At 40.8% G+C, this 17,173-nt stretch overlaps 1 protein-coding gene across 1 annotated transcript in view; it reads right to left on the bottom strand.

The window, feature by feature from the left end:
* Nucleotides 1-922: 922 nt before the first annotated feature.
* The window catches only part of evplb (envoplakin b), a 44,359-nt gene continuing 28,108 nt past the window's right edge, over nt 923-17,173 (bottom strand). Inside the window, exons 15-22 of the mRNA XM_057861666.1 lie at nt 11,380-11,558; nt 11,147-11,285; nt 10,865-11,058; nt 9,134-9,284; nt 8,978-9,061; nt 8,772-8,906; nt 8,609-8,701; nt 923-8,441 (exon numbers count right to left, since the gene is read on the bottom strand). Of these exons, the coding sequence (XP_057717649.1) occupies nt 4,956-8,441; nt 8,609-8,701; nt 8,772-8,906; nt 8,978-9,061; nt 9,134-9,284; nt 10,865-11,058; nt 11,147-11,285; nt 11,380-11,558 (4,461 nt within the window). The 3' untranslated portion in view covers nt 923-4,955. The remainder of the gene's footprint in view (nt 8,442-8,608; nt 8,702-8,771; nt 8,907-8,977; nt 9,062-9,133; nt 9,285-10,864; nt 11,059-11,146; nt 11,286-11,379; nt 11,559-17,173) is intronic.

Here is a 17,173-nt window from a genome sequence, read left to right on the forward strand (position 1 = left end):
GGCAATAGAAAGTCACTCATTTTTCTAATATATGTCCAGTTCTTTTCAGGTTGGTCATTATAGTTTCAAGACCTTTTGAAATACTTATTTTACGGCCCATGTCCACATGTCGTGCCGACCCTTTATTCGCTCCTTTTTTGTAGTACTCTCTCCAATAGGGTTTTTTATCTCTTAGGTGTGTGAATGTAAAGAGGCGACTTTCGAGCATGTTAGGTTCTAATGAGATGATTAGAGAGGAGGATCTGCCACCCCCCTGACCTGCACACGGTCCGAGTTGCGTGATGTCCGAGTTGCGCTAGATTGCGAGGGCCCGTTCAGTCCTGCTTGCAGGCCTAGTTATCTAGTAAAATCTCATCAAACCGGTTGTTTTGCAGATTGTTCAGAGGCTGAATGGCACCAACAACCAAGAAAATTCAGATAAGGTTGCATGTACATCTGAATGGAGTGACAAAAGCCGTCTAAAAAAAAAAAAAGTCCACTCCAGTGCTGTTTTCCATTGTTTTCTGTGTGATCATGTGTGGTAACCAAATATGGTTCACATTCAGTGTTGTTAGACTTTTAAAAATTTGTTACAGTTACAAATTACTTCTCCCAAAAATTGAGTAACTCAGTTACCTGATTGTAAGAGTAATTAGTTACTCAGCAAAGTAATTGACGTTGCTTTTCATGTGCTACATGTTATTACCTTTTACATTCTATAACATCTTTCACATCAGAGATGTTTATAATAACTGACTGAAGAATAAAAACACTACTATATACAGTATTTTAGAATATTTGGTATTTATTTGGATAAAAAGATATGTCTGTTAAGAAAACACAAATGTTAACTGACCATTAACCAGTGCAAATCTCTCAAACTGTTAGACCTACTGCACAATAAGCCGAACACTACCCTTAAATATTCCGTAAAGTAACAATATTCAATATAATTCAAGTTTGAGAACACTACCTTTGAAAATCCCTGGCCTGTCGCCATTATCGCTGTCCAGAGGTGGGTAGAGTGGCCAAAAATTTTACTCAAGTAAAAAATAATATATTATTTATTTATATTATTATAATAAAAATAACATTACTCAAGTTAAAGTTTTCATGCAAAAAATGTACTCAAGTACAAGTAAAAAAGTATCCAGTGAAAAGAATACTCAAGTGATGAGTAACATTTTGAGTAACTAACTGCTTTTTAAACAATGGTATTTTTTTTGTCTCAGCACAAACTCAAATATGAACTGTTGTTGAACTGTACCACAAAGCATTACATAACAACATAAAGCCAAAGAAATATTTAAATAAAAATCATTAAATCAAAGACAGAAAAAAAATAATAATAATGAAGAATTATTTGTCCAAAGAGCATGAGTGCCCCGCCCTCTAGTGGAGAAAATAGTTCCTAGTTTGAGTAGTGAATACTGTAGTTCCTTCATAGTAACTATTATGAAATTAAAAGGATCATATCTCCGGTTTTCCGTGGTCAGTCGGTGCCAAGTAAAAACTGGGCGAGAGTTTTAAATCCGCGATTTCGATTCATGTTGAGGGCAGCGCTCTATGTCAAATACTTACTTAATTTGCTATGGTGCTTTAAAGACGCGTGATTGAACAGGCTTGCGTAAGCATAGAACTGAAGGCTTGCCTCTGATTGGTGAAATGGAGTCATGTGATTATTGTTGCGATGTCTCATTGGTGAAATTAGTAGCGCTACTTTTGGCAATAGCATTGCTAGCAAAAATAATTAAATAAATCTAATATGTAGAAAAAAGAGGAAAAATGTAACGACTCCTGTGTAACCCAAAGTAGCGGAGTAAGGGTAGCGTTTTTTCTTCACAAATCTACTCAAGTAATGGTAAAAAGTATGGCTTTCGAAAGCTACTCTTAGAAGTACATTTTTCTCAAAACGTTACTCAAATAAATGTCACGGAGTACATGTAACGCGTTACTATCCACCTCTGTCGGTCTTGTTTTGTTTGCCAGAGCTTGCAGTGAAGCATTCATCATCGCCAATCATCATCGCGTTTGCAACAACATCACTACACCTTTCCCCCTTCCTGCTCTGCTCTCTCCCAGGCAGCTGATGTGTGACCAAATCAGACAACTCGCACTTCATTCAACCAAATTGTAATAATAAGCCCCTTCACATCCCCAGTAACGGTAACAGCGTTGCAAAGATGGGAAAAGTAATTAAAGCTGTAACGTGAAATAATTTCATAACATGCCAAATAGGGTCACAATTAAAGTAATTAAACATTGTCCAACAAATAAAGCATGAAAAAATAATTTATATGTTGTATATTTGACAAAATAATCGCGTTTCCAAAGTTCGAGCCTGAAAGGGGACGAACCCGGAAGTGATACGTCACACCGAGAACAGCGATGGCAGCGCTCCATACGGCCGCCATACAAAGCCCTTCAAACAATGATTCAAACAGCGATATAAGCGATAGATCGAGCGCAAGGGAGGAGATCCAAGTTTTTGAAGAGTTTGAGGAAGAGGAGGAGGTTGGAATTTTATGAAGGACCTAACATGTATTAGCCAGACGCTAATCAGGATGCAAACAATGTGCCTAGACTACCTGACATCGACAAAACCCATCGAGATTACAAGATTGGTAAGATATAGGCTGTTATTATTTTCATGATTTGAAGATGCAGGCATTTGCACATAATTTTATGTTTTTGTCTATCTGATGACATTGTTTAAAAAAATAATAATCAGACTGCATGTTCATTTTGGCAGATCCGGCAGTGCTCATGCATATAAAATAATAATATAAAAACGTTTGGGGGGGGGATTGAGTCGTTGATGGCTTTCTCCACTTTATTGTGGCAACAATAAGAAAACAAAATAATAGCGGACTGCCGCCACATTCGACCGCGAAGTTTTGCTTCTCGCCCATCTCCGCCTCGCCTCGTACTACCAGCTACTATTTCCAGTCCCAGCGTCTCTTAAATGGATCATGCATAGTGTCTTGTTATGAGCGTTTTGTTGACAAAGGTATCGAACATACGACGTGCTTACAACTTTGTTTCTTTATTAACACATGGAGCTAACAGTAGCTGAGGCTCTCGGCAGTAAGTGGCGTCTAATGGCGTGAGGAAATGTAGTTTTTTCACACAAGCAAACGGATTACAAAGCACCACTTCAGTGTTGTCCCGAGACTACATTTCCCATGATTCACTGCGTGACTTGAGCCGCTCGCTGATTCGCTGCGAGATTGACTCATTGCCAACACGCTCGCTGTCACCTGTCAGCGGCTCTCGCGAAAAACAAACTAGAAGGCTATCAAGCGATCACCGTGAAACGTCGCTACAAATGCAATGCAATGCTTGAAGCATGAAGGTGGAAATACATAATATAAATACAAATAAATGTGCACAAACTCACCGGCGATGTAAACCTGCCGCTGTCAACGCTCTGGGAGGTCGCATTTCACAGCATTCTGCCGCGGTCCTCCTCGCCAGCTGTTTGCTCGCCATTCACGCTCGTTTGCATTTGATCGCTAGTCTGATACACTCCCGCTTTTTCGGTGAGGTCTTTTGTGTTTATTCGTTATTGGATCGTTTTTGTTCACCACTGTAAATAAGAGCACGGAAGCAATAGGTGTAAGTCGCCATTTCTGTTCAACCCGTTTTCTCCTGTTGTGTTCAGCGTAAGAAGCTAGGTTAGTGGCTGTCTTTTCTTTGTTCTTTTTCATGATCAGGGTTTAGTTAGCGGGTGGGGTTCAAGTGTAGATTCCTTTTGTTTGTTGTTTTTGCCTGGGCTTACCCTGAAGCCACGCTTCATCCACATTTTGTACATATTCATTGCGAGTTTGATTGTTGTGTAAATAAATTTGTGCCACTTGTGAAATTGTGTGGCTCGTTTTATGTTACGTCCTTCGCGAGCCGTCCTTGGGACGTAACACTAGCGAACACAACAACAACTATGCCACGACTAATGCCACGAGTTGGCTTTCGGCTAACGTCGCTAGCTTCTACTGTACATTCCACAACAGTTGGCAGCTCTGCTTTGACAAAGTCATCAGTCACCTATCCAAAAATCACACTTACTTTTTGGCAAATACTAGATCATAAGCAGACCGGTTAAGGAAGCAGGCATCTTCGAAGTGTTTGCAGCAGAGAACACTACTCGATGATGGCGTGAAATTCATTCGCTTCGTGCGAACGAAAGATGTCCATTTACGTGCCCTGCTATCCTTTGGCCACTCATACAACTTTTCGTTTGAGTGAGAACAAAACATCGCTACACACCGCCGTGGCATCTTACCGAGAAGCAATGCAACAAACAATACTGTTCTATGGCGGACTTCCCTCGCACTTCCCGGTGTGACGTAATTTCCGAAGATTTCCGAAGATTGCCAAAGAAAAGCATTTTCATGGTCAAGGGCGTTGCTATGGGTTAAACAAAGAATCTGGATGGGTTGCGTTAAAAAAAACAAAACGAAAATATGCTTATAAATGTTTAGCCATTGATATTATTCAAAAACATGGTTGGCCAACCTTAGTTCACATTTCCCCTTTAATTAGATTACTCACTACTGAAAGAAATAACGCCTTTAGAAACGTCGTTATTAACAACACTGTTTACATCATGTACAAAAAGAAGCATAAATAATGAAGATTGCCATTTATTATTACGTATACATATTACATACAGTAGGATTCACATTTATTCAATATACATGCATATATTATAGTAATACAAATACTAATGTTTAAAAAAACAGGTCTATAGAAAGCAATAAAAAGTGTGTGGATTCTTGCATTTGACTTTTGAATCCTGAATGGAACGGCATACGTTACCCCGATTTTTGCAGCAAACCCCCCAAATTATATTTAAACCAGATCCACTTTAAGGTTAACATTATCAGTGTGTGTTAAGGTCATCTTTGTGTTAGTAATACCATGAACCCTGTAGCACCAAGCTTTGTCAAACATTTAACTCCTCTTAAACTCATAACTCAGATTCTGTTGCGACCTGAAACAAAGCGAAAGTTGGAGTATGACGGAGAATCGGTTTCATCACTCGAGGCTGCAGGGAGGAGCAATAGTCCTGTGCTTTTGTCAAGCTTACACTTATCCATCGCCTGCTTATATGAGATTTTCTCTTTGCTGATGGGGTCAAGCAGAATTTTTGGGTAGGTGGCCTCATTCTGTAGCTCTTCGGCAGTCTTGCTATCGATCACGTTGGTTGCTTCGGCTTCTTGGAGAGTGAGTCGGCCAGCTTTGGTGGGATCGACCAAACCTCCGGTCAAGTATTGCGCCTCAATATACCACCTGGCATTTTCAGAGGGTATGTACCCTTTTTGCGCTGCCGTTCCCACAGAGAGACGCTCTTTGGTCAGTGGATCTTCAATCCCGGTGAACGCTTTCTGCGCGTTTAGAAGCTTATACATGTGAGCATTGTCAATGAGGCCGTGTTCAGCTGCTTTGTGGACCGACAGTTTGTCCTTCTTGGTGAGATCGACAATTCCGCCGGAGGCCGCCTGTGCTTCCAGCAGCTTCAGAGCGGTGTCGGCGTCGATGAGCTTACGGGTTAAGGCGCTTCTCACCGACATACGGCTCTCCGTCGAGGTGTCAAAAATACCAGAGATAGGGAATTGCTCATCAGCTAAAGCAAAGAGGTTGTTAACACTGTCACTGTGACTGTTGAGACTGGTCTGGGACGACAACAGCGGAGGTGGTGTGGAGTTAAAGGGAGAACTTGGGATGGATTTGAAAGGGGATTTGGGGCTTGTTAATGGGGGAACAAAAGGTTTTCTCGTTTCCCCCGCCACAAGAAGAGCAAATTCGGAAATGGGCATTTTGCCCTCCTTGTAGCGCATTACATCATACTGGGTCAAGCGGCCATCTCTCAGGGCATCTTTGACAGCGTACTGCCTCCCACTCTTACGATCTTGCAGAATTGTTGAATCCCCATCTGGACCGGTGGATGTGATTTCTTCCCAATCACACTCCAGTTCTGACAGGTTTATGTACTGGTTGCGGTCTATTAACCCGTTCAAATAGGCGTCGTAGGGAGCCATGTCTTTACCAGTGTCGGGATCTAAGATGGTGACTCTTGTCGAGAGGTTTGTCTCTCTGGTGTGAGTTTCAGCCTGATCCTCCTTTCTGACACTTTCTTTCAACTCCATAATTAGAACCTCCTTTTGGTGGTGTTTGTCTTTTTCATTAAGGATCTCATTCTCCAGGCGCTGGATTTCAGAGGATGCCTTAAGACTCCTCTGCTTAGCTATTTGAGTTCTCTCACTCATGAGCTTGGACTGTTGCTGGAAATTGATGCTGATGTTCTGCCTTTCAACCTCAAGCATTTTGAGTTGTTTCAGAAGGTCTTCTTTCTCCATTTGGAGGTTATTTCTGGTGACGATTAGAGTTGTCTCCTCTTGAGAAATAACAGATACGGATGTCTCCAGATGGGAAATTTTAATTCTAAAGCTCTGAAGATTGTCTTCTTTGTCACGTCTCATATTTCTCTCCTGCACAACAAGATCTCTCAAATGCTCCCTCTCAGCTTCCACTGCCGGGTCCTTCTCCACACGCACAACTTCTCTGTAAACAATCTTTTCTGTTGTCTTTTCCTTTTCCAGCATTTCCAGCTTCATCTTCAGGCTGCTGATTTCTCTCTGTAGGCGACTGAGTAAGTTTGCTTCTCCTTCCATCTCAACACGTATATCATCCATGAGTTTCTCCAGTTTTGGGTCCCTCTCCACTTTCAGGACTTCTTCAATGACAATCTTTTCCTCAACAGGTTTTGGAGTAGTCTCAAATTCATGAATCTGAGCTTTGATCTGCCGTAGCTCTGATTCAATCTGGATCTTCTTCTGGCGTTCATCCATCTGAGCCACAGTGGTTTCCTTTTCTTGAACCAGGGCTCGGAGCTGTCTCACCTCGATTTCAAGCTTTCTTCGACCTTTGACTTCATCATCTAGAGCCTTGTTTAACCTCTCGTGCTCCAGTATCTGCTTGGGGTCCTTCTGAAGACGCACAACTTCCTGTACCACTGTCTTCTCCTCTGGCTTCTGCCGCTCAAGAATAATGTATTGATTCTGAAGGTCAAAGAGAGATTCCTCCACATTGCGACGTTGTTGAGTCTCTTCTCTAACGGTCCTCCGGAGTCTGTTAACCTCTTTTTCCAACAGGGGATCGGTCTCATATTTGATAACCTCTTTATTCACAAGTTTGGTCTCCACTTTGGATTTTTCAGCTTTCAGTTCATCTCTTTCTTTACGTAAGTGCAACAGCAACTCCAGAGTCGTGTCAAAGTTGACTTTAAGACGTGAAACCTGGTTGCTCAGCCGCTGTAACTCTCTAATGATTTCGGGACTTTTCTCTTCTTTGATAACCTCCTGGGTCACTTCTTTGTATTCAACTTTGGGTTTCTGAGAACGCAGCGTGGTCAGAGAGGTCAACAACACCTCGGTTTCTTTCTCTAAAATGGTGCGTCTTCGTCCACATTCCTGCAGATCTTTATTCAGACGTTGCAGCTCCATTTCTGTCTGTGGATCCACTCGGAAAATCTCATTGATCACCTCTTTGACTTCAAATTTAGGGCGCAGTTTCTCCACTTCACCGTATCTCAGCTGAAGCGTGGTCAAGTCTTTCAACAAAATAACATTTTCGTCCTTCTCTTCCTCCAAGGCCATATGTAGTTTCTTTGACTCACTCACCAGTTCTGGATCTTGTTGTACTTTCTTTACGACTTTCGTGACAATTTTTGGTTCGATGGTGGGAATGATCCTCTCTAGTGTATTGATCTGACTCCTAATGCTAAAAATGCTGTCATTGAGCGACAGACAATGTGCTTCTTCTGCTGCAATTTCATTTTTGAATGCGAAAACAGCTTTTAACATTTCGGGATCCTTTTCCAGCCTCACCACTTCCTTCTTTACAACTTTCTCTTTGATTTTCTGTTTCTGCTGAGACAGGAGACTAAACTCTTTTTTCACATGAATGGTCTCTGACTCTCTTGTTTGGAGTTCCAGGCGTATCTTCTGAATCTCAGTTTGAATCCGTAACGCTTCTTTTTCCAGCTGTGGGTCTCTTTCATATTCTGTGACTACTTTGGTTAAGAGTTTAGGTTCAACACCAGAGAGCTGTTTTTCTACAATCACGATTTTCTGATTTAGAATGTCAATTTCTGAATGGGTTCTCGATTTCTTCAATCCTTCATCTTGGACCCTGTTTTTCAGAGCCTTTAGTTCTGCTTCCACTTTTGGGTCACGATAATACTGCACCACCTCCTTCTCCTCTAACCTTTCCACCCCTCTCCTGCTCTTCAATAACAGGTATCTTTGTCTGTATGTTTCCAGGTCATTTTCAGCATGTAAGCGACGAGACTTCTCCTCATTCAGTTCTTTCTTCATGATCTCGGCCTCTTCCAAATCCTTCATCTGGCTTTGTAGTTGCAGCTGCTGATTGACAACAACACTGCTGGCTTTTTCTTCGTTCTGTCCGCACATAAAAGAAAAGAAAGGTTATTACACTTTAGACATAAAAGCAGGTCAAATCAGTTAGCTTGCAACAGAATGCCCCAAAGAAGACCGACGAGTCATCATTTATTTGGAACATGCGACTGAATGACGCCAGTCAGTCATTTGATTGTCTCACGATTTACCCTACGAATGATGTTCTTAGCGGTGGCCATCTGATTGAGAAGCTGCTCATTCTCTGCAGACACCTCAGCGAAACGGTTCAGTAAATCTTTTTCCTGTTGTAAAAACATCCCAAGTTTAGACAACATGAATGGTTGAGAAGGTTACTGCTTGCTGTTGTTATACCTTCATCTGCACCGCCTGGGCCATCGTTGAGGTTTGACGATTTTTCAAAATGGGTTCTTCATTGTCATCGTCATCATCTTCATCATCGTCTTCATTCAAAATGCAGCGGTATGTTTTTGCTTTGAGCTCGTATTCCTGAAATAACATGTTTTTGAGAAAGATCCTGTCTCAAGTGCAAATAGTAAATAACAAAAAGCCCAATTTACAGTTAAGGTGCTTTGGAGTTCACGTGAGAGAGCTTTGATCCGGCGCACATCATCTGACTTCCTGTTAATGTCCTCCATCACTTTCTAAACATGAGAGAACAATAAGTAAAACCAGGGAGGTTCATAATTATTTGGAAACAGGACAATTGCACTCACCCTCTGGGAGTTGTGTTTGCCTGTTATCTCAGCCATGTTGTCAGTCGGTTCTATTGTGTTATTTGGTAAATTGACCAAAAAGAAATCCAGCAACTGAGTAGCATTCTGGAAGTCTTGGTTTTTATTACTAGCTTCCTGTATGAGGGTAGACCTACCGTGACAGAGCGGAAAATACTCAGTAACAGCATTTTAAGTCATCAAACCAACCATTATACAAATGATAATAACAAAACACAGGTCGATCTGTTCTGGATTATGGGTTGTATTTTCTGCTCACTGGAAATATTAGGAAACGCATTCCTGGCTCGCCCGGTTAGTAGCCTCCACATACAGTGGGACAAAAAAGTATTTAATCAACCACTAATTGTGCAAGTTCTCCCACTTGAAAATATTACAGAGGCCTGTAATTGTCAACATGGGTAAACCTCAACCATGAGAGACAGAATGGGGGAAAAAAAAAAAATGTTTGATTTTCTGTATTTGGTCAATACCAAAAGTTCATCTCAATACTTTGTTATGTACCCTTTCTTGGCAATAACGGAGGCCAAACGTTTTCTTTTGATGCAGATCTCCTCTACAGCAGTGATGTTTTGGGGCTGCCGTTGGGCAACCACACGGGGGACCTAGTGAATGACCTACAGAGAGCTGGGACCACAGTAAAAAAGGCTACTATCAGTAACACAATGCGCCGCCAGAGACTCAAATCCTGCACTGCCAGACGTGTCCCCCTGCTGAAGAAAGTACACGTCCAGGCCCGTCTGCGGTTCGCTAGATAGCATTTGGATGATCCAGAAGAGGACTGGGAGAATGTGTTATGGTCAGATGAAACCAAAATAGAACTTTTTGGTAGAAACACAGCTTCTCGTGTTTGAAGGAGAAAGAATACTGAATTGCACCCGAAGAACACCATACCCACTGTGAAGCATGGGGATGGAAACATCATGCTTTGGGGCTGTTTTTCTGCAAAGGGACCAGGACGACTGATCTGTGTAAAGGAAAGAATAAATGGGGCCATGTATCGAGAGATTTTGAGTGAAAATCTCCTTCCATCAGCTAGGGCATTGAAGATGAGACGTGGCTGGGTCTTCCACCATGACAATGATCCCAAACACACAGCCAGGGCAACAAAGGAGCATTTCAAGGTCCTGGAGTGGCCTAGCCAGTCTCCAAATCTCAACTCCATTAGAAAATCTGTGGAGGGAGTTGAAAGTCTGTGTTGCCCAACGACAGCCCCAAAACATCACTGCTCTAGAGGAGATCTGCATGGAGGAATGGGCCCAAATACCAGCAACAGTGTGTGAAAAGCTTATGAAGAGTTACAGAAAACGTTTGGCCTCCGTTATTGCCAACAAAAGGTACATAACAAAGAATTTAGATGAACTTTTGGTATTGACCAAATACTTATTTTCCACCATGATTTGCATATAAATTCTTTAAAAATCAAACAATGTGATTTTCAGTTTTTTTTCCCACATTCTGTCTCTCATGGTTGATGTTTACCCATGTTGACAATTACAGGCCTCTCTAATATTTTCAAGTGGGAGAACTTGCACAATTAGTGGTTGACTAAATACTTATTTGCCCCACTGTATGTTTGCATCGGTAATCAAGTTTTCTCCTTGAGTAAATCAGGCCCCAAGTATGGCTGTTCATAACCTCAAAATGTCGGTACCCTATGTATTCTTTTGTATATTTTGTAATAAAAACGTGTGTTTACATTGTAGATCTCACCTGTCCTGTAGCTGATTACTGACATTGGTGAAGCGGTTTTTCAGATGTTTCACTTCGCTCTCCTGGCGTCGAATGTCAGGGCAGTATACGTTGAAATTCTGCTGCAGGGTACTGCACGCTTGCTTTGTAAGATCCAAGTCTCTGCCTAATGTTGTCAACTCATCCTTGTTTGAGAGAACTTCCTGGCGGATGTCCTGTTTGATGACACGAATACACAGAACCCTATCTTAAATTCAGTGTTAGCCAGAATGAAAAGTGAATAAATGCTGAGGTTTTCCACACCTGCAGCTGACGGCTGCGACTTGTCAGGGCATTTGCTTGGTTGGGAATGATGCCATCTTTCGCAAGCTTCTGTTCGAAACCGGAGACCATGCCTTCTACCTTCTGCATTTGCTTCTCCAAGAACATCGAGGCCGAAGCTCTGAGTGGAAAAACATCAGAGGAACAAACTGTGACCGAGAAAACCCTGAAAAGGGTAAACTTGGCGCTCAATAGCTTTATGTTTCTTCTCATACTTTTTGTCGTAAAGATCAATAAGGCTGTAGATGTCGTCCATTTTGGTGTTGGCAGCAGAGAGTTTGAGCGGCAGGATTGCGGCATTGGGTCCAAATGGTTTCTTGGCCAAAATAGTGTCCATGTCTCTCTGAATTGCAGCTCTCTCTGACTCGAGCTTCCTTGCCGTCAGTGAAGATTTCTAGAACGTAATCAAATGTACAATATGTTAATATACAGTTGTGGTCAAAAGTTTACATACACTTGTGAAGAACATAATGTCATGGCTCTCTTGAGTTTCCAGTTATTTCTACAACTCAGATTTTTCTCCGATAGAGTGATTGCAACAGATACTTCTTTGTCGCAAAAAACATTCATGAAGTTTGGTTCTTTTATGACTTTATTATGGGTTAACAGAAAAAGTGATCAAATCTGCTGGGTCAAAAATATACATACAGCAACACAAATTAGCAATTTCTTGTGAGTGATTATTGACTTGAACAATCATTGACTTGAACAAGTCAGGAAAGTCACTTGGAGCCATTTCAAGCAGCTGCAGGTCCCAAGAGCAACAGTGCAAACAATTGTTTGTAAGTATAAAGTGCATGGCACTGTTTTGTCACTGCCACGATCAGGAAGAAAACGCAAGCTATCACCTGCTGCTGAGAGAAAATTGGTCAGGAGGGTGAAGACTCAACCGAGAATCACCAAAAAGCAGATCTGTCAAGAATTAGAAGCTGCTGGAAGACAGGTGTCAATGTCCACAGTCAAGCGTGTTTTGCATCTCCATGGACTGAGAGGCTGCCGTGCAAGAAGGAAGCCCTTGCTCCAAAAGTGGCACCTTAAGGCTCGACTGAAGTTTGCTGCTGATCACATGGACAAAGATAAAACCTTCTGGAGGAAAGTTTTGTGGTCAGACGAAACAAAAATCGAGCTGTTTGGCCACAATGCCCAGCAATATGTTTGGAGGAGAAAAGGTGAGACCTTTAACCCCAAGTACACCATGCCTACCGTCAAGCACGGTGGTGGTAGTATTATGCTGTGGGGCTGTTTTGCTGCCAATGGAACTGGTGCTTTAGAGAGAGTAAATGGGATAATGAAGGAGGATTACCTTCAAATTCTTCAAGATAACCTAACGTCATCAGCCCGAAGATTGGGTCTTGGGCGCAGTTGGGTGTTCCAACAGGACAATGACCCCAAACACACATCAAAAGTGGTAATGGAATGGCTAAATCAGGCTAGAATTAAGGTTTTCGAATGGCCTTCCCAAAGTCCTGACTTGAACTTGTGGACAATGCTGAAGAAACAAGTCCATGTCAGAAAGCCATCAAATTTTACTGAACTGCACCAATTCTGTCAAGAGGAGTGGTCAAAGATTCAACCAGAAGCTTGCCAGAAGCTTGTGGATGGCTACCAAAAGCACCTAATTGAAGTGAAAATGGCCAAGGGACATGTTACCAAATATTAGCGCTGCTGTATGTATATTATTGACCCAGCAGATTTGATCACTTTTTTCTGTTCACCCATAATAAAGTCATAAAAGAACCAAACTTCATGAATGTTTTTCGTGACAAAGAAGTATCTGTTCGAATCACTCTATCAGAGAAAAATCAGAGTTGTAGAAATAACTGGAAACTCAAGAGAGCCATGACATTATGTTCTTCACAAGTGTATATAAACTTTTGACCACAACTGTAGGTGCCCTGCGACTAGATGACAACCAGTTCAGGGTGTACTCTGCTCAGGATCAGCTGGGATAGTTTCTAGAACCCTAAATCATCAACTGAACCACTCATGTTTAGCTAAAGAGAGTTTTTTTCCCCACCATGCTCCAATGTGGCTATGCTAGCTAATACAACATACACTCTCTCATTCTCTTTTGCAACAGAATTTTAAGGTCATAACAATTGCATTGTTAAATGACTGTCTTCAAATCATCTCAATTCTTGAACTAAAGCTTGTTTTCAAGACAAGTCCCCAGATAGATATTGAACTAGCTCATTCACCATGCGCGATTAATTCTGAGCAAGATGGCAGGCACAGATTTCACATTAACAACATGTTACAAGCCGCACCAACCAATGCAGATAATATGCACAGGCTACTGGCCTAGTATAGCATTACAACTTAACAAGCTCAATATTAACACTGGCTAACAGCCCTCCTCCCCCATTGTCTGTTACATAGGCGTGACCAAACGTCCTCTTTTGCCTGGACATGTCCACTTTTTACATCCTGTCTGGGGTGTCCGGCGGGGTTTTATAAATTAATGAAAATGTCTGGGTTTTTTTGTCATTGTTTTTTCTTTTACTGACGATTTGCACAGAATACTACAGTACTGTGCTGCCTGTGACGTGTTGCCAAAGAGCCTCCCGAGTTGTTAAGACTTGTGTTCAACAGTGTTGTCAGTAACGCGTTAGTTAGTAACGCGTTACTGTAATCTGATTACTTTTCATTTTTCTACACCAGTAATCTGAATAAAGTTAGTTTCCTTAGTGTCTCTGCGTTACTATTTTTTCATTGCCTCATAACGTATGTAGAATGAAGAATATTGTAGTCATGTACGAAGAGCATTTTAATAGAAAATGCTAAAATAAAAGGTTCCCGGTAGGTGTTTTCATGACAACCTCTTAGCTATTTCCTGTTTTGGTCTCACGTCACGTGTTGTGGGACCAAAGCGGGTGGACATTCGCGCCAAGTGTTGAGACGTTGCGAGAGAATGTTGATCTGTGGATATCCATGAATGAAGGTGAGTATTTTTCCTTCATTCTGGAGGGTATCAGCAAAAGGTTGGACCCCCTACATGCGCGGCCGTGTCGTAGCTTTGCTGTAGCAACGACGGGCAGTCATCACTCCAAGTTGGCAAGCTTTGTTTACATCATATGCGTGTTGCACATTTATGCCGTGAGGTGATGTGTTCGTTTATCGTGGGATGTGTTGTAAGTCCGATTGAGTGTAAAGTGCTTAGTTGCCGCCACGTTTTGTGGCCAAATTGACCGCGTGTGTGTTGAGAGGAGTACTTCCGGGTTGTTAATGTGCACGGTTGCACGCGCATCCGCGCTCGCCACCACCTTTGTGTTTATTGCACTGTACAATCCACTTGTGTGTTGTTGATTATTGTGCCGTGAGTTTGCATTGTTTTACATTGTCACTGATATGCTGTTAACCATAACCCGAAATTCAGAAGTTTTGACATTCGGCTTAATCTTAGAGTTAGCGGGGTTTAATTGGTCGGTGGAGTTGATTTCAACAAATTCCAAGCAGTTTGTCAGATATTTGTTAGTTTCAGGGCTCCGGAGTGGCTAAGCTAGCACGAAATTCTGATATTCCCATTTAAATTCAATCATCGGAAAGTCAATTACATGTGATGACATTTTTCTGTTATCATTCTTATGTTTAGGCGGCAAAGGGAGAAAAATGGGTAAAAAGTAACTGATAGATTACTTTTAAAGTAACTTAGTTACTTTGATAATGAAGTAATCAGTAAAGTAACTAGATTACTTTTTTGAGGCATAATCATTAATCAGTAATTAAATTACTTTTTCAAGTAATCTGTGACAACACTGGTGTTCAATATGTATGTAATCAAATGCTCACGTACCTAAAAGTGTAATTAAGTCGAAAATACCTTTATTCTACTTTAGATACAAATTTGCGCATGTGTGCGCAGTCATAGACTGGCTTTATCATGGCGTCAACTTTAAATTATCATTCATTAACAAACCTTCGTGAGTCGTGACGACAGGAGCTCACAGGCTATCGGTATGTACACTTGCTTAACTTGTCTGTTGACTTCTGTCGGAGCTTAGTACTAGTGTAATCTGTAAAATCCCGTTTGGTGTCCCATTGTTACGCTGCCGATGATTGTAAATTTATAGCAATGTTTGATTTTTTGCCTCAGCTACTGGTGCTAGCTGGCAGTGAGGTAAATTGCGCTAGGCATTATAGGATATGTAGTTTTGAAGTGCTGCGTTTGGAAACACCTGGTTGAATTGTTTGTCAGTTTATTTCGGGTATTGTTTGTGTGCAATCTAGAACACTGAATGAGAATAATAATTGAGTGGGAATAACAAGAAGAGGTGTTATTTAGAACATTGTGTCAGATTATTTATTTGTACAGTAAGAACTGAAAAGACAGCTATTGTTATGTTCAATGATTAATCATTACAGAAGAGGTTTCTAAAAAAATCACTGTTTAATTCCAGTAGTTTTTTGTTTGTTTGTTTGTTTGTTTTGTGTTTTTAAGGCAGCTTTGAGTAAACTTCAAGTAAAATTTAAGTATCTCGAGGCCGGGTCCAGGGTCCTCTTCTTTGGAAATCAAAATATGGTCACCCTATTGTTACATGAGTTTTTCTTAACAGATTCTTTTCAATGTTTCTTCTTTTTCTCAGTGTGTTCTGTATGCTTTAGTCTTCATGCAATTGGCCTTTTTATATTAGGGGTATTTTATACAGGTTCTTCATATATTTTCACCCAATACCACTTTAACATTTCAGTCGTTTGCAATGTTTTGAACATTTTTATGAATCGCTGTCAACGTAGTTTACTGATTTTCATATAGTATATTGGAGCATTTTGGCAGGAATGTGGTTCAGCACATGTCTCATGGTCCCTATTGTTGGTTTGCTTTGTCTGCAGTTGTCTAAACATGGCACAGCAGTTTTTTTTTTTTTTTTTTACTATATATTGTTTCCTTTGGGCTTTATTTTAAGTGCCAGCTATTTACCTACTTTATTAAAATATCCCTTTGCAATAATTTTGCATTACACAAATATAAAATCTGTCTAGTGAAAATAAACAAATAAAATAAAAATGTTTAAAAAAAAAAAAAAAAACACTAGAGTTAATACAAAAAAACAACAACCTGAGATTAGATTTGGATTCAGCATCCCCAAATTATACAAGATTAAATGTTTGCATCAATGCAACATTTTTTGTTGACCTGTGTAATAACTGTGATAATAATATAAAATAACAACTAACAATGGAAATGGTGATTATAATCAATAATAATAATAAAACAATATTATTATGATGAATGAGTGTGCGCAACTGCAATTACCGCAATTTTCGCACTATAAGGCACGCCTGACTATAAGCCGCCACCCACCAAATGTGACACCAGAATGACTATTGTTCATAGATAAGCCGCACTGGACTATAAGCCGCGGCTATCCTCACTGTACTATGGTATAGTTGCACCAAAAGATATTAACCGGCAACACTTTATTTGACAGCGGCATCATACAACTGTCATAAGACCAAAGGAACCACCATGAAGCTTTGCAGCCAACTGGTTCAAAGCTTCATGCTTCATTGCTTCAAGAAGCTTCATTTGGCCGTCCCTGCTCCCTTGGGGAAGAGAGTCAACCTCTGCTGCCACCTGCTGTCAACACTGTTGTTGTCCAACATGCCTCCTAGCGTGCATTGCAGCACTACAGATGTAAATAACAATCAAAATTCATGTTCTGTGGTAATTATTTCTTCAGTTACTGTTCCAGTTGTTTCAATAATTGCTAGTTTCGGTATTTGGTAACACTTTATTTGACAGTGGCGCAGTAAGACTGTCATTAGACAATTATGATTATGACATGACACTGTCAGTAGCATAATGAATGCATACAACAGATGTCATTTAGTGTCATCCGGCAAATTATCTAACTTTTGATTGGATGTAAAAGATCAGAGCTGGACATAAATGGAGTAAGTTAAATAATTTGCCGGATGACACTTAATGACATCTGTCGTAAGCATTCAATAATGCCCAGGTTCGTGTCATGTTATAATTATGACAGTCTTATGACGCCGCTGTCAAAT

This window comes from Corythoichthys intestinalis, chromosome 16 (assembly GCF_030265065.1).
Source record: "Corythoichthys intestinalis isolate RoL2023-P3 chromosome 16, ASM3026506v1, whole genome shotgun sequence".
NCBI classification, from domain to species: domain Eukaryota; kingdom Metazoa; phylum Chordata; class Actinopteri; order Syngnathiformes; family Syngnathidae; genus Corythoichthys; species Corythoichthys intestinalis.